Genomic DNA, 25,752 nt, shown 5'->3' with positions numbered 1-25,752 from the left:
TTCTGGGCCGTTGGAAAGGGGGCGCTGAGTAATTGTCCTCCATGGCCACCGAAGGCAGGAGAAGCCGTAATGGGATCTGCCAGTCAGGTGCATTTCCTGAGTTCTCAGCCAGCTGAGCTGCATTCCCGGCCGTATTCAGTAGATGAGGACATCACCTTCCAGTGGCTGCTTAGTCCATTCGGGGGGCTCAAAGGGAGGCAGTTCTGATTCCAAGAACATACTGGCCTAGACCTCCCCCTGGCTGCTTGCAAGAGCTCCAAACCGTCTTTGAATCTTGGGCACATTGCTCTCATGTCTTTGATTGAATACAGTTCATGTTGCCCGGTTATACTGAGGGCCTGATTCTGATCTCAGGTGCCCTGCGGGGAAACCAGGAATAACTCCACTGAAAGCAACAGGGTTACACCAATCTAAAGCCCGTGTGAGGTCAGACTCAGAGCTATGGGCTCCAAAAGTTAACAGTCCGTCAGAACTCTCTGAGGTTCGACCAGGAAGGGGTGAAAAGCCACTCTTCTTGGTCTCGGGTCCTTCTAGCCGTGCTGTATAGCGCCCGGAAGCATCTGGGTCTGCGTTTTGTACAGCCTGTGTTCCCTGCTACAGCACAAGGATCGAATACGCTCAGATGAAACACCGGAGTCGTGCAGGACACGAGACGTTGCGGGTTGTGGAAGTCCTGGCCGGAGCTCTGCAATTAAGAGGGAGTTGAATTTTGCACTTTATATAAAATGGGAAGTGATCAGTTATCCAGGCAGAGTCTCCTTGGGGCACTTTGGGTTGAAAAAGCACCAAAGCCCTGCCATCATCAGGTTTGGCTTATGACCAACAGAGCCAGTTTGAGGAGTCTCCCACTCTTTTGGGTTCAGTCACTTTCTACACAGCAACTGCAAGAGCCAGGTGGGTTAGGTGCCGTTTTACTTTCTCTCTCACCCACAGGCACAGAAGACAACTCTGGGGAGCACAGAGCTGTAGCTCATGAAAGCTCATGCTCAAATAAATTTGTTAGTCTCTAAGGTGCCACAAGTCCTCCTTTTCTTTTTTTGGAGAACCTCTGGAGACCTGCGTCCTATTCCCAGCACTGCCACTGGGTGACCTAAGCAAGTCAAAGCCAGCTGTACCTCAGCTTCCATATCTGTAAAATGGAGGGGACACTGAGCTCCTTTTGGAAGTGCTTTGAGAGCCCCCGATGAAAAATGCTTTTATTAGATGGCTTCATGTCAGCCTGGGTAGAGGCATCCAGTCAGTCAGGACACAGAGCAGCTGGGGCCAGGGAGATGACAGGTTACGCAGAAATTAACACTGAAGAAAAAGTGCAAGGTTGATCACTCCTGTTGACGCTACTCCGTTCGGGATTATTCTCACCGTGAACAGGAGGGACAAGGGGAGTTCAGAGCTCCTGGCTACTTGAGCTACCCACTGTGACAGGCAGGAGTCTGAGATCAGGAACATTCGCTCATTTCCCCTTGGCCACCCAGCCAGAACACAGGACCTGTTCGGGATCTCTATTGACTTGGCCTGGATTTGAGCCTATTACCTTGGACGAAGAGGCTTCGTAGGTTATGACCAATCCCCTGAGGCTTTCAGTCCCCCCCGCTCCCCATTTTCATATAGGAAAAACAGCTACAGCCCTTTAGTCTGTCAAGCTCATTAAACTATTTGTGCGAGAGCTAGGTGTTGGTTTTATGCCAGCCAAGGGATAGAGCGAAGAGGATCTATACATTGCACTGCAAGGGACTGGTGGTCTAGCTAGTCCAGGATCTTGTCTCAACAGGGGTCTACACTAGATAGTCAAGGAGGAAGGTGCAAGAAATCTTACGCAAGGGTAATTCTGGAATACCATCTGCCCTGAGGGAGTTCCTTGAGTATCTGCTACCCTGCCCTCTAGTAGTTGGTTTATGTGCTGGGGGGGGGGGGGAAGAGGGGGTTAGAACAATCTCATTAGCCCACACCCATTTTTTTGAATCCTGAGAAGCTCTTGGCCTCAGCCTCATGTGACCAGGAGTTCCACAGACTGCGGGGTGTAAGGAAATGCTTTCCCAACTCAGCTGTGATTTTTTTTTTCCCCAAAAAAGGAGGGGGAGGGGGTTTGGCAGCTAACAGAACCTTTCCTAACTAAGAGTCAAAGGGAGACGCTTGGAATTTGTGATCCAAAACACAAGGCCCCCGCGGCCACTGCTGGGTCCTGCCACCACAGAGCTTTATTAAAAAGACAAAAAAAAAGAGCCACCATCTGTTATGAAGGCACACAGTAGAAAATAAAAACCCACAAGTAACAGCTTCCCTTGAGAAAGCCCAAGCAGGAAACCAGGGGCCTGAGGGGGTTGGTCCATTAGAGGAGGACATCCTGATGGGCCGCCCTGTAGAACGGCGCTTGGAAGCAGCAGGCCAGGGGGAATGGAGGATGGGAATGGGGGGGAGCCTTTACTGGTTGTATATAGCAGCCTAAAGTGGAAGGTCCTCCTTGATCAGGACACGCAGAGGGCAGATCCTGAGAGACCCGGGTGGCATATCAGGCTTTGGGTTGCCCACGTAGAAATAGGGGAAAACCTCGCCACTGAACGGCTCATGGAAGGTGTAGATGTGGCTCTTCTGGTCGGCGTCATAGAAGGAGAGCTCGCCCTCGTCGCAGTCCAGTTCCACCCGGATCCGCTTGAGGTCCCGGACTGCCGTCTCCGACCTGGCCGAGTTGGAGGCCCGGCACATCTCGCAGTCGGCGCCCTGCAGGCGGTAGATGTACCAGAAGCCCGAGCGGGCGTCGTGGTGGAAGTTCCACCGGCAGCCGCCCCGCTCCTTGGCCACGCCCACGCGCCAGTTCGTGAGCCCGCCCAGGTCCACCTCCCACACGTGGGAGCCCTTGGAGAAGCCCCGGGAGCCCAGGATGCAGGGGGCCGAGGAGAAGCGCTCCGGGTTGTCCACCAGTAGCTGGTAGCTGCCGTTGGTGATGCTGGTGAGGTTGCTGGAGACAGAGAGCCAGCCTGCGGCGGAGTTGGGGTCAAAGCTGAAGGGAACTGAGAAAGGAGATTTGTCAGGAGCTGCCTTTGGAGCTACCGTCATGCGGGTGCCAGGCACAGCCCAGGGCAAACATCCCACCTGCCACCCTCCATCACCCAACCGCTCCCCCAGCCCACTGCTTGTGTCTGGGGAAAGCCCCAGTCCAGACTCATAACCCCCACCAACACACCTTCAAATCCCTCCTCAGAACAACCCTGGCTGAACGCCGGGTGGCATGTGGGTCACGCTGCTCCCAACTGGCTGAGCCCCACACACCTCCTATTGTCTGCACAACCCCATCTCTCCACTGGCTCCGGCTCGTCTTGAGGACCGTCAGCCCTTTGGGGCTGGGGCTCTCACTGGCTGGGCGTTTGTACAGCACCTAGCACGGCACCGCTGGGGGGCAGCCAGGCATTGCGGCAGGGGAAGTATTTGCCACACCTGCGCCCTGCAGGGAACGCTACCACCAAAGCACGGCGGATCTCCCCAGCACCGCTGCGCCTTGCTCCAGGTTACCCTAGGGAGGCAGAGCAGCAAGAGCCCCCTCTCCCAGCTGAGCCGGACAGCTGGAAGCGACACAGCCCAGCCACGCGGGGAGTCCGCCGCAGAGCTGAGAACGTGACCACAATCCCCAAGTCCCGGAGCACCACAGGCCATCTTCCCTCCCTCTTTCTGGCTCTAAACCCATGTCAGTGATAAGATTTCTAGGGCCTGTCCAAATGAGACCCTCCCGCCAGAGCTCAGTGGGTTTTTTCCTATTAAGTGTTTCAAAGGGCAACACAGTGTCCACTTTAATTCTATTTTAACTGTTTTTGGCATGGGAACACCCGTAATTTTTTAGGAACTGGACGAGCGTTGAGCCCTCCGCCCTGTAGGCCCCCCGGCTCGGCCTGCAGTGGCAGGCCATCGGCGCTGCTTAAGAGTTACCAGCAATGCCAACGTCGCCCGTGCAGAGTGACTTGCGATCACCCTCGGTCGTCTCTCAGGAAGGTTCCAGCCCGTGGCCGGTGTGATCAGGGCCTGGGAGGTCTCGTTCAAGTTCTGCCGTGATGGTGGGTGAACGTGGATCTGCACCCAGCTCAACGTTTCTTAGGCCGGGATCATCACCCTCCACGTCCCAGACAGCGTGGGGTGTCGGCACCCGACATGCATTGCCCAGGGGCCTCAGCCCAGGGTGCTCTTCCCAGCTGCAGAGGGCTCTCTACCCCGGTGTGACTCCTGGAGTCAGTGGGTTACATCCAGGATGAAGCTGGCCCATAGGGATTTTTACACGTTCTTATCAAGCCCCCCCAACGCCACCATCCCCGCTGCGACTCGACTCCAGCTGGCCCCGGCTGTTCTCCCCCTAGCCCAGACAATGTGATCCTACTGTGCTAACAGGAGCAGCTTCCCCTCTCTCCGCCCTGCACCGCACTGATGGATCGAAGCCACCAGCTCGCTGCAGGGCGTGAATCAGCCAGACGGCCCCATCCCGCACCTGGCGCTGTCCTGTGTGCAGTCGGGGGGTGGGGGGGGTGAAGACTCAGGGCAGGGGCCTTGCCCCTCACAGCCCAGATTCACCGTGACTAGCAGGCTCCTCACCTTGTTATCATGACAGCAGCGTGTATGCAGAGCGCAGAACCAGCCACGGATGGTTAACCCCTTATGCACCAAAGCCACAGGCGAGGACGGACCGGAGCTTGATGTTCTGGGCAAGGTCCCCCCGCCCCAGGCTCTCCCTGCACATCCCCAGCGAAGCCCCTGCTGCTGCACGCTAAGCCTGCAGATGAGCTCTGCCAATACGCCTCAGCCCCGAGCGGCAGCACCCCCTGGTGGAAACCCCTGACGTAACCATTTCATCTTCAGATGTAGCACCCCCAGCGAGCCTAGAGCGAAGCCCTGTATGCATGTGAAAGAAACACTGCCACAGAATCTCTATGGATAGCGGTTCCATGCTTGAATAATAAAGAGTCTAGCTGCAGGAATATACTACTGACACCCACGCAGGTGGTTGTGAAATGCTCAGGGAGATGAGAGAGGCTACAACAGAAAACCCAATAATAATGGGGGATTTCAACTATCCCCCTGTGGACTGAGTACAGGACACCTCAGGACAGGCTGCAAAGATAAAATTTCTACACTCTGTCAACGACTGCTTCCGGGAGCAGCTCGTCTGGGCAATCACAAGGGGAGAGGCAATTTTTGATTTAGTCCTAAGTGGCACAAAGGATCTGGTCCAAGACGTAAATATGGTTGCTCTCAGTGTGTGGCCTCAGCTACCATGTAATTATATTTAAACAGCCTCGTGGGGTTGAAAATACCACAGAAGCATTTAACTTCCGAAAGGGGAACTACACCAAAATGACGAAGCGAGTGAAACAGGAATGAAAAGGCACAGCCACAAGAGTGAAATGCCTGCAAGCTGCAGGGAAACTTTTTTAAACCACCATAATAGAAGCTCAAACTATAAGTTACTGCAAAAAAAAAACAAAAAAACAACCACCACCAACCAGAGGCCCAAAAAAATAAAAATGCCACCATGGCTAAACAGAGTAAAAAAAAGGAGATTAGAGGCAAAAAGGGATCCTTTAACAATTGGAAGTCAACTCCCAACTGAGGAAAATAGAAAGGAGCATAAACTCTGGCAGGTCAAGTGTAAAAGTACAATTAGACAGGCCAAAAAAAGAATGTGTCTTTTGCTAGTTCTCTTCAAACTAAACAGCAACAAAACCAAAAAGTTAAGTACATCAGAAGCAGGAAACTGCCAAACCACCAGTGGGGCCACTGGACGACTGAAATGCTAAAGGAGCACTCAAAGACGACAAGACCATTGCAGAGAAGCTAAATGAATTCTTTGCATTGGTCTTCACTGCAGAGGACGTGAGGGACATTCCCACACCCAGGCCGTTCTTTTTAGGTGACAGACCTGAGGAACTGTCCCAGGGGGACATGCTGGATACATTGTATATGAGAGGGCATGCCAAAACATGTTACAAAGTATCTGAGGGAGCACGTGTAGGGACAGTTAGCTTTTGAATGGAGAAGCAATTAAGATAGAGCCAGCACGTCTAAGAAGCGAGCATCAGAATGGAAGGTGTGAAGGGCAATTAGTTAAGTTAACTGGAAGCTGTTAAAGGAGATTGTTAAGGGTGGCAGGTAATTGAAGATACGTGACTGGTCTCAGGGATCTCGAAGGGTGGTGACTAAAATCTTTTTCTTCTTTTGTCTGTAACTTCTCTGTAACTTGTTCTCCAAAAAACTGTATAAATTAAAAGACACAAGCCCCACTCGGGGGGCTCACTTCTAAATGTATTAGCAGAGCAGCTTTGCTAATAAAACAGAGTGGTCTGATAAATTGTGAGTCTGAGTCAAACTTTGACAGTAATAAGTCACCAGGACCAGACGGTAGTCACCCAAGAGTTCTGAATTAACTCAGATATGAAACTGAAGAACTACTAACTGTGGTATTTAACCTACCACTTAAATCAGTCTGTGTTCGATAACTGGAGGGTAGCTAATGTAATGCCAATTTTTTAAAAAGGCTCCAGAGGTGATCCTGGCAATTACAGGCCAGTGATCACTAACTTTAGTTTCAGCCAATTTGCCTGGTACTGGACTAAAGAATAGAGTAGGTCATGCTGACACATGGATGAACACGATTTTTGGGGGGGAAGAGTCAACACTGCTTTTGTAAAGGGAAATCATGCCTCAGCAATCTATTAGAATTCTTTGTGTGTGTCAATAACAATAAACATGGGGACAAGGGGGATCCAGTGGATATAGTGTACTTGGACTTTCAGAAAGCCTTTGACAAGGTCCCTCACCAAAGGCTCTTCGCAAACCAAGCAGTCATGGGATAAGAGGGAAGATTCTCTCATGGATCAGTAGCTGGTTAAAAGATAAGGCACACACGGGAGGAATAAACAGTCAGTTTTGACAGGAGAGAGGGAAATAGTAGATTCCCCCTAGGATCTGTACTGGGACCACTGCTGTTCAACATATTCATAAACAATCTGGAAAAAGGGGTAAACAGTGAGATGGCAAAGTTTCCAGATGATACAAAACTACTCAGGATAGAAGTTGAGTCCAATGCTGACTGCGAAGTTTACAAAGGGATCTCACTAAACTGAGTGACTGGGCAACAAAAGAGCAGATGAAATGCAGTGTGGATAAAAGCAAAGTAATGCCCATTGGAAAACAATCCCAACTATACACACAAACTGATGGAGTGTAAATGAGCTGTTACCATTCAAGAAAGAGCTTGGAGTCATTGTGGAGAGTTCTCTGAAAACATCCTCTCAATACTCAGCAGCCATCAAAAAGGCGAACAGAATGTTAGGAACCATTCGGAAAGGGGCAGATAAGACGACTCATAATATCATGCTGCCCCTACGTAAAGCCACAGTATGCCTACCCCTTGAATACTGCGTGCAGATCTGGTTGCCCCATCTCAAAAAAAGATATATTAGAATTGGAAAAAGTACAGAAAAGGGCAACAAATAAGGAGATTATAAAGACTGGGACTGTTCAGCTTAGAAAAAGAGACGAATAAGGAGGGATATGAGAGAGGTCTATAAAATCATGACTGGTGCAGAGAAAGTGAATTAGGAAGTGTTATTTACTCCTTTCTCATGACACACAAGAACCAGGGGTCCCGCAACGAAATTAAGAGGCAGCAGGTTTAAAAGAAACAGAGGAAGTATTTCTTCACACAACGCATGGTCAACCTGTGAACTCCTTGCCAGGGGATGTTGTGAAGGCCAAAAATATAACTGGGTTCAAAAAAGAACTAAAGTTCCCATGGAGGATTGGTCCGTCAGTGGCTATTAGCCATGATGGTCAGGGGCACAAAGCCATGCTCTGGGTGTCCTAAGCCTCTAACTGCCAGAAACTGGGACTAGCCAAGAGGGGATGGATCACTAGGTAATTGTTCTCTTCCTTCCCTGTGAAGCACCTGGCACCAGCCACTGTCGGCAGACAGGATCCTGGGCTAGAGAGACCCTTGGTCTGATCCAGTATTGTCATTCTTAGGTGCTTGTGTGCGTCCCACTGCCCTCTAGCAGATACAATGGGGATCTGCGTGTGTGTAAGTCTGCAGACGGGGCTGCCCCTCTAGCGGATACAATGGGGATCTGCGTGTGTGTAAGTCTGCAGACGGGGCTGCCCCTCTAGCGGATACAATGGGGATCTGCGTGTGTGTAAGTCTGCAGACGGGGCTGCCCCTCTAGCTCAAACGTTAGAGGGGAGAGTTGAAGCTTTCCTCTCCACCAGTTTACAATTCAGTTTAGCAGCATCTGGAGTCTGTTTATGCAGCATCTGTGGCTTCTACATGTAACCCACTGTTCAGGGTGCGTTATTCTCTGCAGATCGGGGACAGAGGAGGAATTGGTTATAGCTCCCAGCCAGCAGGTTTGGTCAGGCTCTTAGCTCCTGCATCATAAGACACAAACCAGCCTGGCTTACATGTGCCAGTGTAACAACCCCACAACCAGGTCGTCAGCAGGGTTTGAACCCACAGCCTTCAACGCCACAGGCCTCTAGCACCTGAGCTAAACGAGTAAGTCCATCAGCAGTAGTAGGCTGTTAGCCTCCACGTGGCCCAGCCCGAGTACCTTTGAAGGCATGCAAAGCTCCATGGTGCTCCCAGCCCTGAAGTCTGAGCAGCCCTGTGGCTCTAAGTTACCCGGTGCATTGGCCACCACCTGCCCGCCTCACTCACTGCCCAGTGTCCTCAGCGCCTTACCCACTGTAATGATGTCCAGCATCTTCTTCCACACGTCGTACTGCAGGGACCCCAGGAACTTGGGGACATCAACCAGCATCCCTGGTGGGATGGCTTCTGGCTCCTCTGCCGTGCAGGCAATTCTGGGGACATGCGGGAGAAGGTTACACGGAACCGGTTGGGAGAGGCCATGTTCTAGGGGGTTAATGCAAAGGATCGCTTAAGTCGGGGAGGGCATTCTGTACTGCCTGCAGGTGACGGTTACAGTCCAATGCCCCACCACTGAGGCCGGGCCAGGGATGGAGATCTCCAAGGCACTGCTGAGTCAGGACAGCACTCCATTCTCTGGGTCAGCCCAGCATGAGAATAGGGGGCACTGGGCTGAGGGAGGGGGTGTCTTTCAAACGGGGCTTTGAAACCAAATCCTCAGTGATTCCAGAGCACTTTCCCTGGCTAGATTCCAGCTTGGGTAGTTACAACCTGTCTGCAACTGCCCTTCATTCATTTGGAGATGGGACCCTTCATTTCCAGGCCTGAACGGCAGCCTAGGGTCATTCCCAGGGGAGGGAGGGAGCACAGCTGCAATTCCTGCCTCGGGTACTGGAGATTAGCCCTGGACCAGCCCTTCAGGGCCCAAGGTGGAGCTTGGGAGGGTGGGATTAGAATGGTTTCAACCCAGATTTCGCACCTCAAGCTCATCTTTACCACGTGCAACTTGTAAATTGCTCCGGGACCCACAGGACCGTGAGCTGCCTTGTCAGAGGTGCTTGGCACTGGCAGGAATTGCTGGTACTCTGCACCCTCGAAAACAAGGATCTCTCCGAAAGTACCACCTCTACCTATTTGCAGCAGCGGCCACATGTATCCCGCAGTGTTTTAATGTCCCCCGCGGGAAGGTTTCGATGTGGGGTCTGTGTCACGGACAAAGCCGTTTCACTCGGGATTGGCAACGCCGTGAGAATTGGCGTACGAGGGCCAGGTTTGATCCAATAAACCCCAGCTGCACATTCGGGATTTCAAATGCTCAGGAACCTACCTGCGCTTGCGGTTCTTGTGTTTCTGAAAGAGGAGAGAGACGTCGCACGTTAAACCTGCACGAGGCGCTTTTGTAACGATCAGAGGAATCCTAGAATACCAGGGTTGGAAGGGACCTCAGGAGGTCATCTAGTCCAACCCCCTGCTCAAAGCAGGACCAATCCACCAATTTTTGCCCCAGATCTCTAAATGACCCCCTCAAGGATTGAACTCACAACCCTGGGTTTAGCAGGCCAATGCTCAAACCACTGAGCTATCCCTCCCCACCCCAACGATGGTGGGCAGAACTGACAACGGTGGGCAGAAACGTGCCCTGGAGACCAGGCTCTTATGCACTGGAGCATCTGACTGCACAGTCTGGGGATGGCGGTGGGGGAGAGGGGGTTGCTATTCTCCTGCCCAGGACTGGGGCAACCCAAAGTGCAAAACCCCCACAACAAAACCACATGCTTCTGAGCAGGTTTCACAGAGAATTTACATTGAAAACGTGATTGTTTCGCCCAAACAGCCCGGAAGAGGTGCCGACTCACAACACAGGCAGGAGACAGGCAAGGTCTCCTTTCCCGCTTGCATCCCATTCCCTTCTAGTTATTCCCTCCCATCCCAGGCCCTTCTGTAGCACACTAAAGGCTCGTCTACACTTGAAACACTACAGCAGCGCAGCTGCAGCTTCAGTGTAGACACTCTGGGGTTCTCCCACTGACGTAGGTAATCCACCTCCCAGAGGCGGTAGCTAGGTCAATGGAAGAATTCTTCCGTCAGCTCAGCGCTGGCTACACAGGACTCAGGCTGGCTTACCTACGTCACTCGGGCGGTGGATTTTTCTCACTCCGAGCGACGAAGCTGGGTCGACCTCATTTTCTAGTGCAGACCCGCCCTAAGGGGTTTGCTTTCATCCCAAGCGATTACACCCTTCAAATACAGGGACAGAGCCTCAGCTGGTGTCAATCAGGGAAGCTCCACCTAGCTCAGAGTTTTTATGCCCCTCAGCTGAGCTGCATGTATCTAGCCCTGGGAACCCTCTCGCTCGCTGCAAGCCACGCCCACCCCCCCAGCCCTTGATCCTTTGTGGCTCTGGGCATCATGCGTCCAAACCCTCTCCGATGCACCAACATCCTTGGTGGGGCGGTTCTCGGAACGGATGCCAGCTACAAAGAGCCATATGGAGAGGACCCACCACTCCTTACCCAAAATTGCAACAGTCGTTTTTCGCTGCCACTTCACATCAGAGCTAGGTCCAGAGGTGAAAGTAAGCTGGTAGGCCCCGGTACAGCATACCAGCAAGAGCCGGTGCACCGTATCGGGGCAGCCCGGCTTCCCCAGGCAGGGCCGCCCAGAGGATTCAGGGGGCCTGGGGTCTTCGGCGGCAGGGGTCCTTCTGCTCCGGGTCTTCGGAGCACTTCGCTGAAGACATGGAGTGGAAGGACCCCCGCCGCCGAATTGCCGCCGAAGACCTGGAGCGGAAGGAGCGGTGGCGGGTCCTTCACTCCGGGTGTACAGCCGAAAACTCCCGTGGGGGCCCCTGCGGGGCCCGGGGCAAACTGCCCCATTTGCTCCCCACTCTGGGCGGCCCTGTCCCCAGGGGGCAATTTAAAGAGCCTGGGGCTCCCAGCAATGGCTGGAGCCCCAGGCCCTTTAAATTGCCTCCAGAGTCCCACTGCTGGAGCCCTGGGGTAGCGACGGTGGGGCTCCGGCAGCTATTTAAAGGGCCCAGGGCTCCCCTGCTTCTACCGTCCCGGCCCTTTAAATAGCTGCCGGAGCCCCACCGCCGCTACCCCAGGGTTCCGGGGGCTGTTTAAAGAGCCGGGGCGGTAGAAGTAGGGGAGCCGCAGGTCCTTTAAATAGCCCCCAGAGCCCTGGGGTAGCAGGGGCTCCGGGGGCTATTTAAAGGGCCAGGGCTCCAGCTGCCTCTGCCGCCCCGGTCCTTTAAATAGCCGCTGGAGACCTGCCGCTTCCCCAGAGCTCCGGCAGCTAATTAAAGGATGGGGGCAGTAGAAGCAGGGGAGCCCCAGGCCCTTTAAATAGCCCCCGGAGCCCCGGCTGCTGCCGCTACCCTGGTGGGGGAGGGGGGAAGGAGGGGGGCACTTACCTTACAGGGTGGGCTGGGGCTGGCTCTGATCCCCTTCTGCCCTAGGCCCCGCCCCTTCCGGGGGGCCAAAGCTGGCCCCAGCGTACCGGTAAGTCACTCGACTTACTTTCACCCCTGGCTGGGTCTCATGCCCTGCCCCCACCCTGTTAAGCACCATTTCAGATTATTGTTTCCAGTCAAATTGCAGTTTAGGTCCTGCCTTGGTCTCTAGATCCTCTCTGTTATTTCTCAGGGGGGTAAAGGCTCCCACACAGAGGCCCCCAGCGGCTCTGGAAACCAGTGGTTATTTGGTCCCAGGAGAGGCAGGCGGCTGCACTGGCTATAGCCGAAGACTAACGACGACCATGTGTTAACAACTGTACTGCAGATCATTTGAGCAGAAACCTGGTGGAGCTTTGACAGTGGGCGGAGCTAGGATGTACTTTGACCACTCCCCCTCCCCGCAACTCCCCCATATGACTCGGGGGGGCCCCCAAGGTGAGCACTGCAGGCATAGGGAGGAGGGCAGGAGGGTGGCATTACCCTGAGGAAGGAGACGTCGTCCTCCGTCAGGTCAGCCTGCAGCTGGTTGACCTCGTGCAGCAGAGCATCGCTGTCCTCTGACAGCTTCTTGATCTTGCCCTCGATCAGGCCCCGCTTGTGCCGGGCCTCCTCGTGCAGCTCTGATAGCAGGGCCTTCTCCTCGCCCCGCAGGAACTCGTGCAGCTTCTCAAACTCCTTCCTGATCTGATCCTCCAGCCTGGCGACCTCCACCTGCCCGGCGGGAGGAAGAGCAGGACCATAGCAGCGACCTGACTTAGACCCGGCCCTTTCCACCCCCACGGGGTCGCTGCACCCAACAGCCGCCCTCAGGTCAGCAGGCCCCCACTCTAGGGCAGGAAGGGAAGAATGTTATTTGTATGGCACTGGCACCTAGCTAGGATGCTGCACAAACATGTAGCTGGAGGGCCCCTGCCCCAAGGAGTTTACAATCGAAAAAGACTGACCAGAGTTTTCCTAATGACTTTTTCATTAGAAAGAGTCCGTTCTGTCCAAATCTTGGTGGTACTCAAACCGTCCGAGGCTGAAGAATCTTTTGATTTTTCAACACAAAAAAAAAATGAAAGCAAAAAATGAGAGTTTTGTGTTTCCCAGGTGGAAAACACTTTGGGTTTCGGGCCCCCTGGAAAAATTGAAAAGGGAGGGGGAGAGCTGAAAACCCAAACAGGGGGAAGGGAGTTCAAAGCCCAAATCAAAACGTTTCAATTCAAAATGAAAATGTATCTTTTTCCATCCAAAAATTGATGTTTTTTCTGGGGGGGGATGGGAGTGGGGAGAGAGAAGAAGGATTTTTGACCAGCTCTGCTAAACAGGGCACAGGGCAGGAGCCCCATTGGGCTGATGGGGAATGGACGCAGAAGTGGTGAAATGACTTGCCTGAAGTCCCACAGAGTCTGACAGAGCCAGCAGCTGAACCCAGATCCTGAGCCCCACTCCCCGACCCCCAGTCCCCTGGGCATGCCTTCGCTCCCACAGGGAATCCCTCGGAGGACTGCCACATTATAGCTTATTCCTTTGGACACCAGCAGAAGCCCACCGGCTGCCATCACCCGGAAGAGCCATTGGCCCTTGGGTTTCCCAGCAGTGGGCCGGAGCTCTAGAGACCGGCCAGCATTTCCCACCCAGTGACAGCCTCCTGTCGGAAAGCAGCCTCCGTGACCGCTCAGTCCATTTCAGAGTCAAGGTGGGCTCTGGGGTAGGGGAAGCCACAGACCTCCGCTGGGCTTGCAATAGTTAAACCAGCCACACCTGTGGCCACCCGGCCAATCACCGTTCCCAGGGCTTAAGCGTGCTGGAGAATGATGAGCCACATGGACTGAGTGCCCCGCAACCCCCCCCATACACTCCCCACTCACCTCAGCTCCCCCAGAGCTCTCACAGCAACAACTGCTCTCGCCTTGCCGATGTCACCCCCAGGAGAGTTTGCTTTTTTCTCCCCAGGTCACCAAACCTGGTCCACAGGCCTCCCACTGCCCAGGACCCTCAGAGGACAAGGCCAGGGCGAGCCCTCCCCAGCCCGGGGCATCCCACAAGCAGGCGGTTCTCCAAGGCACAGCGGACAGCTGGAGGCCTCTCTGCCATTGCAAAGGAATGGGAAGCAGGTGCCCGGCTCCCGTTTGTGCCTTTGGGAATCTCTCCGCCTCCCTACACTGTCCATTGGGGGGGTTTCAGGCATCTTCACCAGGGGCCTCTGGTACGTTCCCAAAGATCTCTGCGGACTTGCCCGTGCTTGTCGCGAAGAGACTAAGAAGGGCAAAGCCCAGGGCTCCCAGCTGCTTGCTGGGCTGCGGCAGGTGTAGAAAGGTACATGTGCGGTGCACCCCACGTTACTCCAGCCCCCACCCTCCCAATCCCCAGTCCTGACCCCTAGGCACACAACCAACAGGGGCGGATTCTCCCTCCTGCGACCGCAGCCTGTCTCCCCACAACACTCCTGCCGTTACGTGGGATTGCTGGCACGGATAGGGGCAGCGTTCCACCCCAGAGGTGGCTGCATTTCTGCCATGGGAGTGTGATCCACTAGGTACGGTTTGCAAAAGGCCTTTGGATCCTGTGGGACAGAAGGCGCCATTGAGAGAAGTTTTCAAACAAGGCCCAGCCTCCGGCACTGGTCACACAGGGAGAATAGGGGGCCCTGGGCTGTGACACCAACTCAGTAACTCATGGCTCAACTCAGCCCCCCCGGTAGCAGAGAGAAAGACTCAGCAGCCAATTCCCTGTGGGTTGGGCCCCACAAACAATAAGGCCAGCTGCAGGTTTGCTATCGGCTAAACCCCCGCCCCCCTTTGCAATCAGCTAAGACCCCCTCCCCCTTGCAGCTCCTGTAGGACTAATCTCTTGGCTTTAAGATTAAACTCCATAAGTTTATGGAGGAGATGGTATGATGGAATAACATGATTTTGGTAGGTTTCAGAGTAGCAGCCGTGTTAGTCTGTAATCGCAGAAAGAAAAGGAGTACTTGTGGCACCTTAGAGACTAACCAATTTATTTGAGCATGAGCTTTCATGAGCTACAGCTCACTTCATCGGATGTATTCAGTGGTGGGGAAAAAAATAATGAATGAATGAATGCATCCGATGAAGTGAGCTGTAGCTCACGAAAGCCTATGCTCAAATAAATTGGTTAGTCTCTAAGGTGCCACAAGTCCTCCTTTTCTTTCTATGATTTTGGTAATTAATTGATCTTTAAATATTCATGGTAAATAGGCCTAATGGCCTGTGATGGGATGTTAGATGGGGTGGGATCTGAGTTACCCAGGAAAGAATTTTCTGTAGTATCTGGCTGGTGACTCTTGCCCATATGCTAAGGGTTCAGCTGATCGCCATATTTGGGGTCAGGAAGGAATTTTCCTCCTGGGCAGACTGGAAGAGGCCCTGAGGTTTTTCGCCTTCCTCTGTAGCATGGGGCACGGGTCACTTGCTGGAGGATTCTCTGCTCCTTGAAGTCTTTAAACCACGATTTGAGGACTTCAATAGCTCAGACATAGGTGAGAGGTTTAAACGCATGAGTGGGTGGGTGAGATTCTGTGGCCTGCAGTGTGCAGGATGTTGGACTAGATGATCATAATGGTCCCTTCTGACCTTAGTATCTATGAAAAAAACCTATGACTATCTCCCCAGCTGTCCGGTTAGGGATGGTGTAATCTACCAACCCACTTCAACCTGGTGGTTTACCTGGTTGTGCTTGGAGATGGACTCATACGACCGCCGGACTGTCCCGAAATCCCTCACCTTGTCCCGCAGGGAGTTCTCCATGTTCCTCCATTTGGCCTGCAGGAAGGAGATGTTCCTTATAGAACACGTTCCTCGATAGGGTGACCAGATGTGCCAATAAAATCGGGACTGTCCCGATATTTAACCCTTTGTCCCGCATCCCGATCGATGGACGATCAGGACGCCATTTGTCCTGATATTCAGGTAAGGAGGAGAGCGGGAAGGAGGCACCGACTCCGTGGGTGCTCCAGGGCTGGAGCACCCACAGGGGGAAAATGCAGCCAAGCTCCTCCGTCCTCACCTTATTCTTCCCCCCTCTCTCCAGCGCACCGCGTCCCCGCTCCTCCCAGTGCTTCCCGCCACCTAACAGCTATTTGGAGGCACTTTGGACTTTCCAGAAGGGAGGGGGAGGAATGGGAAGGCGGCGGGGCCGGGGCGGGGACTTGGGGGAAGGGGGCGGGCGAGCACCCACCTGGCAGAGGGGAAGTCGGTGCCATAGGGGCAAGTGGCATGTGAAGAGGCGAGTGGCAGGGTGAAAAGGCGGGCGGGCGAGCAAGCAGCGGGCAGGGTGAAAAGGTGACTGGCAGGTGAGGGGGGGTGAAGAGGCCAGCGGTGGGTGGGGAACTGAGGACACAGCAAGCCAGCGGCGGGCCGGAGGATGAGGAAGGGCGCAGGGTAGGGGCCGAGCGGGGAGGGGGCAGGACCTGGGGCAGAGCCTGGGAGTGTCCCTCCCCGATATTTCACTGTTGTGATCTGGTCACCCTATTCCTCAATGGCAGCCCTTTGTCAGGGACCCCTTTTATTTTTATACATATACATGTGTGTGTGTGTATAAAGACATATACACACACACACACTCTCTCTCGCTCCCCCCACCCCATGTGAAATCACACCAGCTCATTAAGAGTGTTCCCTCTTGTTTTTCCCATCCATGTGCGGAATGGATTTTGTCATGTGCACCAATATGGAGCTGATGGGTGACATGTGGCAGGGGTGGGGCTGAGGGGATCGGCGTGTGGTGGGGCTCAGGGCTGGGTCAGAGGGTTGGGGTGCAGGGGGGTGAGGACTCCGTCTGGGGGTGCGGGCTCTGGGGTAGGGCCAAGGATGAGGGGCTCAGGGCTGGGGGCGAAGGCTCTAGGATGGGGCTAGGGATGAGGGGTTTGGGGTGCAGGCTACCCCAGGGCTACAGCAGGGAGAAAGGACTCCCCCCCAGGTCTCTCCCCCCCAGCAGCACTTGGGCTGGGGTGAAGAGGCACCTCTCCTCGGGGCTGGGTTGGGGCCGGCAGGGAAAGGCATCTCTCCCTGCCACAGCCCTGAGCACCTTCGTGGGGGGGAGAGAGGTGGTGGGGGGGTCCTGTCTCCCGGCTAGCTCATTAATAATAACGAGTTGCATTTCGCTAGCCCTTTCCCTCTGGGGACCTCCAAGCACCTAACAAACATCAATCTAGCCTCACAACACTCAGGAATCTACACTGAAGCAGGAGAGTTTAGAAGACAACCCCCAAGACACTGCCCCGGGGGCAGGTGAGCCAGTGAATGCCTCTTGCAGGGTTTTCTGCACCTTCCTCCAAAGCATCTGGTCCTGGCCACCGTCCAAGACAGGACCCTGGGCTAGAGGAGCCCTGGGCCTGATCCTGTCTGGCAATCCCCATGTTCCCCATGCTGATTCTCCCCGTTTTACAGACAGGAAGCGTCCAGCAAGAGGGTCAGTGACTCATGCCCGCTCACAGCACGGCTGGGATGAGAGCGCAGGAGGCCTGACTGCCTGGGCTGCGTCTCAACCACTAGGCCATACTACCCTCCCTGTGCACTGTCAGCGGGAGTTATAAACAGATTTCAGAGCCTGCTCCAAGGGCTGCTGCAGCGTTTGAATTAAGGCGCGGCCCCCTCCCGGGTGACTCACTCGGCCAGTGACGACAGCAGCTCCAATTTCCCTTTTCCGGCTGGAAGAGCAAAACTGCCGCCTGGAGATCGGCCCTGCTCTCTGCTCCCTGGCTCGTGAGTGGGGAGAGGCCCCAGAGCATCGCTGCTCTGCCACCGTCTCTCGTCCTCCCCCCGTACCAGTGCTAAGCAAACGTCACTGCCCTTGCCCCTTGCCCCGTGGTGGATCCCGCTCTCCAGGCCTGGGGCCGTGGCAGGATCATTGCTGGAGAAGGGGCCATTCCCCGTCCAAGGTCACGAACTGTCTCCAGGCTGGGGAGAGTGGGGGCCGGCCCAGAGCTCTCTCCAGCGCCTGCCATGCTGCTAACAGGGCAAGCGACAGCCCTGGGTGTCCTGCCTGTGGGCACTGGGCGGGCGAGCACATGGCACACCAGCTTTCTTAACACACCCCAGCAACTGGGCCATGCGGAGAGGAGAGGAGCTGGCAGAGCAGCGAAGCAGCACCCTTACAGCCAGGGTACCTTGGAAGCAGTCAGAGGAAGAGCAGAGGCCTGGTGCCTTTCACTCAGGACCCCCCCAACACACAGTCACCCTACAGCTGGTTTCCTGCTTACAGCCGCACCTACTTCCTGCTATTTCCTAAGGGGAGCGCCATCAAAATCCCAGTCCCAGGGCCTCAGGCAGTTCGCATGTCAGGAGCGGCTGCACATACATGTCATTCTGCAAGGGGGGAAAGCTCTGCGTACCCCCCCCATCTGAGGCCCACCTCCCCGCAGCAAAATTCCCCTCCCTCCGGGCGATCCAAGGCGCAGTCCACTCCCAGCGTGGACATGCCACTGGGCGCACCCCCGTATCCCAGCCATGCACGTCCCTGTATCCAACGCACAACCGGGCACATGCCACGGGTGTGCCCCCACGCCACGGGGTACCCACCGAGGGCAAATCTCGGGTCCTCATGCCAGCACAGGGTCGTCGTGCACGCCCGGGGGTCCACGCCGCCCGGCACGCGTCCCCATGCGCGCACCCTCCCCGCCACCGCCCTCGCACGTGTCTCCCTTGCCCGGCCGGGCCCCCGGCTCGCTGAGGGCACGTCCCGCCCCGGGGCCACTCACCCTGTAGTCCTTGGCCATCTCCGCCACCGGCCGCACCCTGTGGCCCGCGTGCTGCTTGGCGCCCTGGCACAAGGCGCACACCAGCTCCTTGTCCTCCTGGCAGAAGAGCTTGGCCTCCTGGCCGTGCAGGGCGCACAGGGCAGGGCCCCCCGGGGCGCCCCGCCGGCTCTCCTCCCGCAGGAGCATCTCCACCAGGTTGTTGAGCGTGTGGTTGACCCGCAGGTCGCCCAGGGCGGACAGCTCCTTGCACACGGGGCAGGCGTGGCGGGGCTGGTGCTCCCAGGAGCGGCTCACGCAGGCCCGGCAGAAGTTGTGGCCGCAGCCCAGGGTCACGGCCTCTCGGAAGGGGTCGTAGCAGATGGGGCAGAGCAGCTCCTCTTTGAAGCTGGGCGGGGAGGCGGCCGAAGCCGCGCCGGTGTCCATGGCCCTGCAGGGGGCGGAAAAGGGAGTCAAACCGGCGCAGAGGGAGAAACACCCCGACTGGGAAAAACCCGCCGCTGCTGCGATCCCGGCCGCTGACTCAGGGCGGGAGGAAGCCGGGAGCAGCCCCAGCCGGCGGGGCGGGGTGACGCGGCGTCAGGCCAGTGGGGGGAGCCGCCGCCGCAGCGCCGCGGTGGTGGGCGCGGCCGGGAAGGGGCCTCTTGCTCCCGCCGCGGGGTGGGTGCACGGAGGGGAGCGGGCTGTCTCCGCCCCGGGCTCGCTCCCTCCTGCCAGCCGGGGGGGCCCCGGGAAGACCCGCCGCCGCGTAACGCCCCCCAGCCGCCGCATCGCAGGCGCCCGCCCCGGCTGCTGCTGCTGGGTTTTACCTGGGCTCGGAGCCGGCGGCGGCGGCGGGGCCCCGGGCCGGGAGGCACCGTTTGCAGCCGCCCCGGGCTCGGCGCTGCCGGCGGGAGTCTCCGGGCATCGCTGGGGCGATCGGGCCCCGGGAGAGAGGAGCTGCCGCAGCCGGGTCTTTCCTTTTATGTCCCTGGGCTCGGCGGGCTGGAGCCGGGCTCCACCCCCGGCCGGCCCCTGCGGGGCTAGGGAGCGGCTCCGGCAGCCCACGCCGGGGTGCGGGGTGCGGCCCGGGAGGGGCGAGTCTCCCCCGCCGGGACGGGCTGTGGCTCGGAAGGGGGCGGGGGACGGACAGAAGAGTCGCTTTCTTCCAACCCTGAACAAGGAGATTGACCAGAATTGGGAAACGGGCTTCGCTTTGCAGCAGCTGTGCGAGCCCCCCCGGCGGAGACCCCTTGGCACAGATCCCCAGGGAGACCCCACGGGTCTTGTCGCCCTCTGATCCAGCTGGCCCTGGGCCTGTGTCTATTGCCCGCTGCCCTGGCCTTGAGAGGGGCCGGGGTTGGGTTTATTAGTGCCGTAAATTAATGATTGTCCAGCCCTTTGTTTGTTACCTACCTAAACCCATGCTACAGGGGCTGGTGCAAGGGGGCCTGGGTGGTGCCGAGGCTTGGCTACCATCCTGGACGCAGGGCGCGGGTCTGAGGCTCACACAGAGCCCACCCAGCTGCATGAGAGCCAACGGTGATGCTAGCCTTTTGGCCCGAAGGCCACGGCGGGGTATGGAAATTGTACGGCGGGCCATGAATGCTCATGAAATTGGGGGTCGGGGTGAGGGCTCCAGCTGGGGGTGTGGGCTCTGGGGTGGGGCCAGAAATGAGGAGTTCAGAATGTAGGAGGGGGCTGGGGCAGTGGGTTGGAGTGTGTGGAGAGGGTGGGGGCTGGGGATGAGGGGTTGGGGGTGCAGGAGGGTGCTCTGGGCGGGGACCGAGGGGTTCAGAGGGTGGGAGGGGGGGGTAAGGGGTCCAGGCTCTGGGCAGAGCTTACCTCAAGCAGCTCCCAGAGGCGGCAGCAGCATGTCCCCCCTCCGGCTCCTACGCGGAGGCATGGCCAGGCAGCCTTGCATGCTGCCCGTGCAGCTCCCATTGGACTCAGTTCCCGGCCAATGGGAGCTGCAGGGGCAACTTGTGGAGCCCCCTGGATGCTCCTACGTGTAGGAGCCGGAGCGGGGACATGCCTCTGCTTCTGGGAGCCAGCAGGAGCTTGAGGGCTGAATTAAAACATTTGAAGGGCCGGATGTGGCCCTCGGGCCATAGTTTGCCCACCCCTGCTTTAGGGGTGTCACATTTTCAAGCAGGAAGGGCTAGACGTTTACTATTTTTTAAATGAAAGTGGAGAGTCTCATGTGCTCACATGTGTTAGGGGGCTTATTCCTTCACCCACTTACTTCCCTGGTCCTTCTCGCATGACCAGAGAGCAGCAATACCCGAAGTCCAAAGGTGCAAACAATTCGATGTTTATTGGGGTGAACTTCCAGCAAGCATGATTCCAGTTTCCTTCCTTAGTATCCTCCTTCCCAGCTCTGACACCACAGAGCCTTACACCTGTGTCCCTGTTCCCATTCCTGCCCTTAGCCAAACATTATTCCAATTTCCTTACCCCCATTCCCCTGTCCCATTTCCCCCTTTAGCAAAACATGATTTCAATTTCCGCACCCCCATTCCCTGTTCCCATCTCCCCCACCCACACACCCACTCACTTCCTCATTGACTACAGATTATATAGTAAAACTTGAGTTCTGCTTAGCTATACCTTAACCAATCATTTTCCTGAAATTTAACTAACCAATCCTAACATATTGTAACATGATTATGTAACCAATTATATCCCACCACCTTAATTAGTTTACACCCAGCAAAATTAATTATACAGCAGACAGGAACAATCACAGAACCAGACAGAGATTATACAGACAAACAATAGCAAAGTGGGAACTATAATGACAAGACAATACAGAAGTGAGGATTTCACATCCCAGCTATTGATAAGTGAGTTCTTGCCAGACAGGATGCTATCAAACTAAGTTTCCTTTTACATTTTCTAGGCACTTCCCTTTCTCTGGAGGTGACAGGAATACAATCCTGTCCTGATAGTGCCTAACAGCCCAATAGCACCTTATTTCAATGTGACTAGTTTGGAATGGGAGGATGTGACCAGTCGCTTCCTAGCTTATGGCTGCCTCTGCTGGGCAGCCAAAGGCCTTAGCCTAAGAACAGGGCCTCAGACTGTCACAGTAAGAGAAGGCCCTTACACCGGCAGACAGTGATTTTGATTCTTTCTTTTATACCTCTAGAACTAGCCAAGTGATAAGAATACACCTAAATTCTTAAAGTACAGGCCTTTGCAGACAGGCCTGAATATCTATATCCTAACAACATGACTTCAGGAGCTGGGGCCTTCAGAAAAGCCCCAAACATCATGAGTCTTGTGATAAAATTGTGAGAGCAGAAAACACTGCGTTGGGCCTGATTCTCCATTGTCTTGCCCGGTGTGTCCTCATTTGTGGCTGTGGAAAGCGAGGGTAAGACGATTTTACACGCATGTGACCCTCGTGTAAATGACAATCCACCGTGCAAGATGGTGGAGAATCAGACCCTTGTTTTTACTTCTCTTGGCTTCCCAGTGCATTGTGTCTCATCTGTATTTTTCGTATTCAGACTGTAAACTCTTCAGAGCAGAGACTTATGGGTCTTCTACACTGCCGAGTGCATTGCTGCTGCTTAACAAATATCATTAGCTTTTGGTGCTATCTGGAGCCCACCCAGCATGATGCCAGCAGGATGTGTGGTTGCGTTTTTTGTGTGAGAGAAGCAGATGTCTACTAGGAACTGCTTTTACTCATTCCGCCTCTACCATGGGAGGGTAGCATCTTTCTGTCACTCCCCAGCCAAGCCGTGAACTGAGCAGAGAAGTTTTGGATCCTAGTGTCACTCCATTTCCTGTGTGATTTGTTTGCAGAGTGCCCAGCACCTGGATGGAACAGCAGTGGCTAGCGTGGGGTACAGATGGGCCAAAGACAGATTGCCTCTTCGCACTCTGTGTGTTATATGCTGCAGCTTCCTGCTCCCCATCAGCAGTGGTTGGGAGTGGCTACCATCCGGCAGCAGTGAGGTGGCCACTGTGCCGGTATCACTAAGCACCGATCAATGGGGTATCTTTGCAAATCCACAGCTCTGGTTCCCCATACTCAAATCTATCTGCAAGTCGGTGTGACTCTGCATTGGGTTCTCAGTGTTTGTACATCACTGGCCACAATGGGGCTCTCAGATCCTCGATTCCAAGGCAGCCTTCAGAGCCACATCATGGCAGAGTGAATGGGACCTTTTACCTCCCCTTGGGGGCCAATGGCCAAGCTGAACGCACCTTGAGAACCACCAGGGATACAAATTGATGTTGGGAGCCCCAGGGACTTCCAAGAGAGCTGCCCTTCATGGTAGCACCGAGGGACCCAGGCCTGGTCTAGACACCACAGTTAGATCCACGTAAGGCAGTTTCCGTCGACCTTATTATGTCAGTGTCTACACTGCAGCTTTGCTACACTGACATAATAACTCCACCTCCACGAGAGACATAGGGCTTGTCGGTGTAGCTAAGGCGATGCTGTGTCTGTGTAGACCCTGTGGGTCTTACATCTGCTGTTGGCAGGAGTGTGAAATTGACAAGAAAGCCAGGCAGCTAGAGCCCAGTTGCCCCCTGCTACTGTGGAGAGCTGGGTGGCTGGACCCTGTTCCCAGTTGGGCAAGAAGCCAGAATGGCTCCCCCCTCTGGCTCTGGGCTGGGAATATTGACTGTCTTGTCAATTTCACGGCTGAGCCATGAAATTGACACGTCTTCCCAGAGTGTGTGTGTGTTGCAGGGAGCAAGAATCCAGGGCAGCTGGATCCTGCTCCCAGCCCTAGGCGGCTTCCCCTGCTCTGGTCTCTGGCTTGCTTGTCCCCACATCGCACACGTCCATCAATGCTTGCATTGAGCGGCTGCTGTCTAGAGAATGCTCATAGACTCATACACATTAAGGCCAGAAGGGACCAGCATGATCATCTAGTCTGACCTGCACATTGCAGGCCACAGAGCCTCACCCACCCACTCCAGTAATAGACCCCTAACCTCTGGCTGAGTTGCTGAAGTCCTCAAATCCTGATTTAAAGATTTCAAGTTACAGAGAATCCACCATTTACACTAGTTTAAAGACAACAAGGAGTCCTTGTGGCACCTTAGAGACGAACAAATTTATTTGGGCGTAAGCTTTCATGGGCTAGAACCCACTTCATCAGATGCATGGAGTGGAAAATACAGGAGCAGGTATAAAGGTGCAAGTGACCCGTGCTGCAGAGGAAGGTGAAAAACCCCCCGGGTCTCAGCTAATCTGACTGGGGGGAAATTCCTTCCCAACTCCAAATGCAGTGATCAGTTAGACCCTAAGCATGTGAGCAAGACCACCAGACAGACACCTGGGAAAGAATTCTCTGTAGTAACTCAGAACCCTCCCCATCTAGTATCTTACCACCAGCTGTTGAGGATATTTGCTACCCGGGGATGAGACATGGCCACCCTGCCCCTGTGCTTACATTGCGAACCTTCCAGCCAGGCCCTGGGCGACTCGCTCATTTCTTGGTACCGAACTCCCTCCTCACTGTAGCAACCCACAAAGAAAAGTACCACAGTGTCCCACAGCCCTGCGGCTTCCGCCAGCCAGGAGACCAGTGTGCGTTGGCCCATGCCCTGCAGCAAGGGGCCTGCTGCTCAGTAGTGAATGGGCCTGATCCTGCCAACCCCTACTCACGGGAGTGATGCTCGCTCGTCGGAATAGTCCCGCCGAGCCCAGCACAGTTGTTCTGAGATCGCTCTTTTAAGTGGGAAGACGACCGAGTGCATTTTCCTCATCCCTCCATCTTCCTGTCCACCAGCTGCAACCCCCTTCCTGGCTGGCACAGGCCAAGCGAAGGATCCACAGCAACTCCCTGGTATTTCCATGCATCAGCCAGGCCCCTCCGCACAGCACGGCTGGATCTCTTCAAAGCAGATTCCTCCCGCTGTTCTTCTCTCGCTGCTCCACCCTCCGGTCTCACTTCCTTTGCTCCATCACTGTGCTCCCTTGAGCTTGCTAGTTGTCCCCTCATCCCTGTCGTATGATCCTGCCCTCTCCTGCGAGTCCCTCTGCCCGGTTCAAACTGCAAAGAGCCCCCAGCCTCCAACGTTCCTCCCCGTCTCTTGAAGAGGCTGTGACAGGGAGCTGGGAATCGGCAAATGAACCAGCACTCTGATCACTGGTTAACCAATTAGGAGCCTGGGGGCTCCTCTGGGATCCTGCCTTTATCCATGCGGATGAAGAACCAGAAGGGAGAGCCGGTGTAAAGGTTCGGCAGGCTCAGAGATGGAGGAGACATTACGGCGGCTGGCCGAACAGCAGAAGGAAACGCGGAAGACCTTGCAGACCTTCCAGTCATCCCACCACTTGGAGAGAGAGTCCTTGCTCACCCGGCAGGCTGAGCAACAAAAACGCCTGCAGGAATTGATAAGGGGGAGCAAATCCAAGTGCAGCAAGAGCTGCTACAAAGCACGGTGAGTCTGCGGCAGGGATTGGCAGTCGGGCTCAGGGGATATGCCTCGGCAAAAGGGGCCCCACAGATGATCCGTTTTTGGTCACGTTTGAGAGAGGGCTGTGGGGGCAGGATGGGATAAGGGCAGCTGGGCCCTATGGCTAGTATGCTGTTTAACAGGAGAAGATCATGTGGCCTACGTGGCTCTCAGTGATGAGCAAGCAAGAGTCTATGAAATGGTTCAGGTGGCCATTCTAGACTGGGTGGGCCCTTTGATGGAAAAATACCAGCAAAAACTTTGAGCCGCAAGATGGACTAGGGGATTACGGCCCTGGGCATTTGCCCCCAAACTGCCAGACTGGGCCATGCATCGGCTGAGGCCAGATGCCCAAGGCATGGCCGATATTATGCATGCTGTCATTTTGGAACAATTCTTGCAGAGCCTCCCAGAGAATGCCCGGGTATGGGTCAGGCAGCATCAATCCATCACCCTAGAGGGCAGCTAAAGGAACAGAGGAGTTTGTGGAGACATTCCCAGAGGGGGTCAGCAGTTTAAAGGTCTGGATCCAGGGAGGAAGACCAGCGCACAAGTGAAGCTTGAATGTATGCAATGTAAGAATCTCTGCCCTATGGCACAGGTGCCCCAAGAAGTTCAGAAGATGTTTAAATGGAAGCGGGTTGGAGTAGCGACAGAGCTGGCCTCAGGGAATATGGTGCCCTGGGTGAATTTGTTTTTTGGCACCCCTGGTGCCTGTGGGCCCCCCATCACCCCTGGCCCACATGGGCTCCCCCCCATTGCCCCTGGCCACCATGGGCTCCCGGG

The 25,752-nt window shown here is 55.4% G+C and overlaps 1 protein-coding gene across 2 annotated transcripts; it reads right to left on the bottom strand.

Annotated features, from left to right (window-relative positions):
- Positions 1-2,167: 2,167 nt before the first annotated feature.
- On the bottom strand, positions 2,168-19,549 carry TRIM35 (tripartite motif containing 35). Of its 2 annotated transcripts, XM_073335552.1 has the most exons (7): positions 19,365-19,547; positions 18,559-18,985; positions 15,527-15,622; positions 12,336-12,566; positions 9,726-9,748; positions 8,711-8,832; positions 2,168-3,005 (listed from the first exon to the last, which is right to left on the bottom strand). In XM_073335552.1, exons 1-7 carry the CDS (start codon positions 19,460-19,462, stop codon positions 2,440-2,442), a joined length of 1,563 nt encoding a protein of 520 aa, XP_073191653.1. In that variant the 5' UTR covers positions 19,463-19,547; the 3' UTR covers positions 2,168-2,439. The 2 variants fall into 2 exon arrangements, with proteins under 2 accessions (XP_073191653.1, XP_073191654.1); XM_073335553.1 differs by lacking the exon at positions 15,527-15,622 and having other exon boundaries at positions 19,365-19,549.
- Between the last annotated feature and the right edge of the window lie 6,203 nt (positions 19,550-25,752).

The sequence above is a fragment of the Lepidochelys kempii genome, chromosome 3, assembly GCF_965140265.1.
Source record: "Lepidochelys kempii isolate rLepKem1 chromosome 3, rLepKem1.hap2, whole genome shotgun sequence".
Lineage (NCBI taxonomy): Eukaryota > Metazoa > Chordata > Testudines > Cheloniidae > Lepidochelys > Lepidochelys kempii.
Note: the sequence above shows the minus strand (reverse complement) of the source record. Positions and strands in the feature narration are given on the sequence as shown.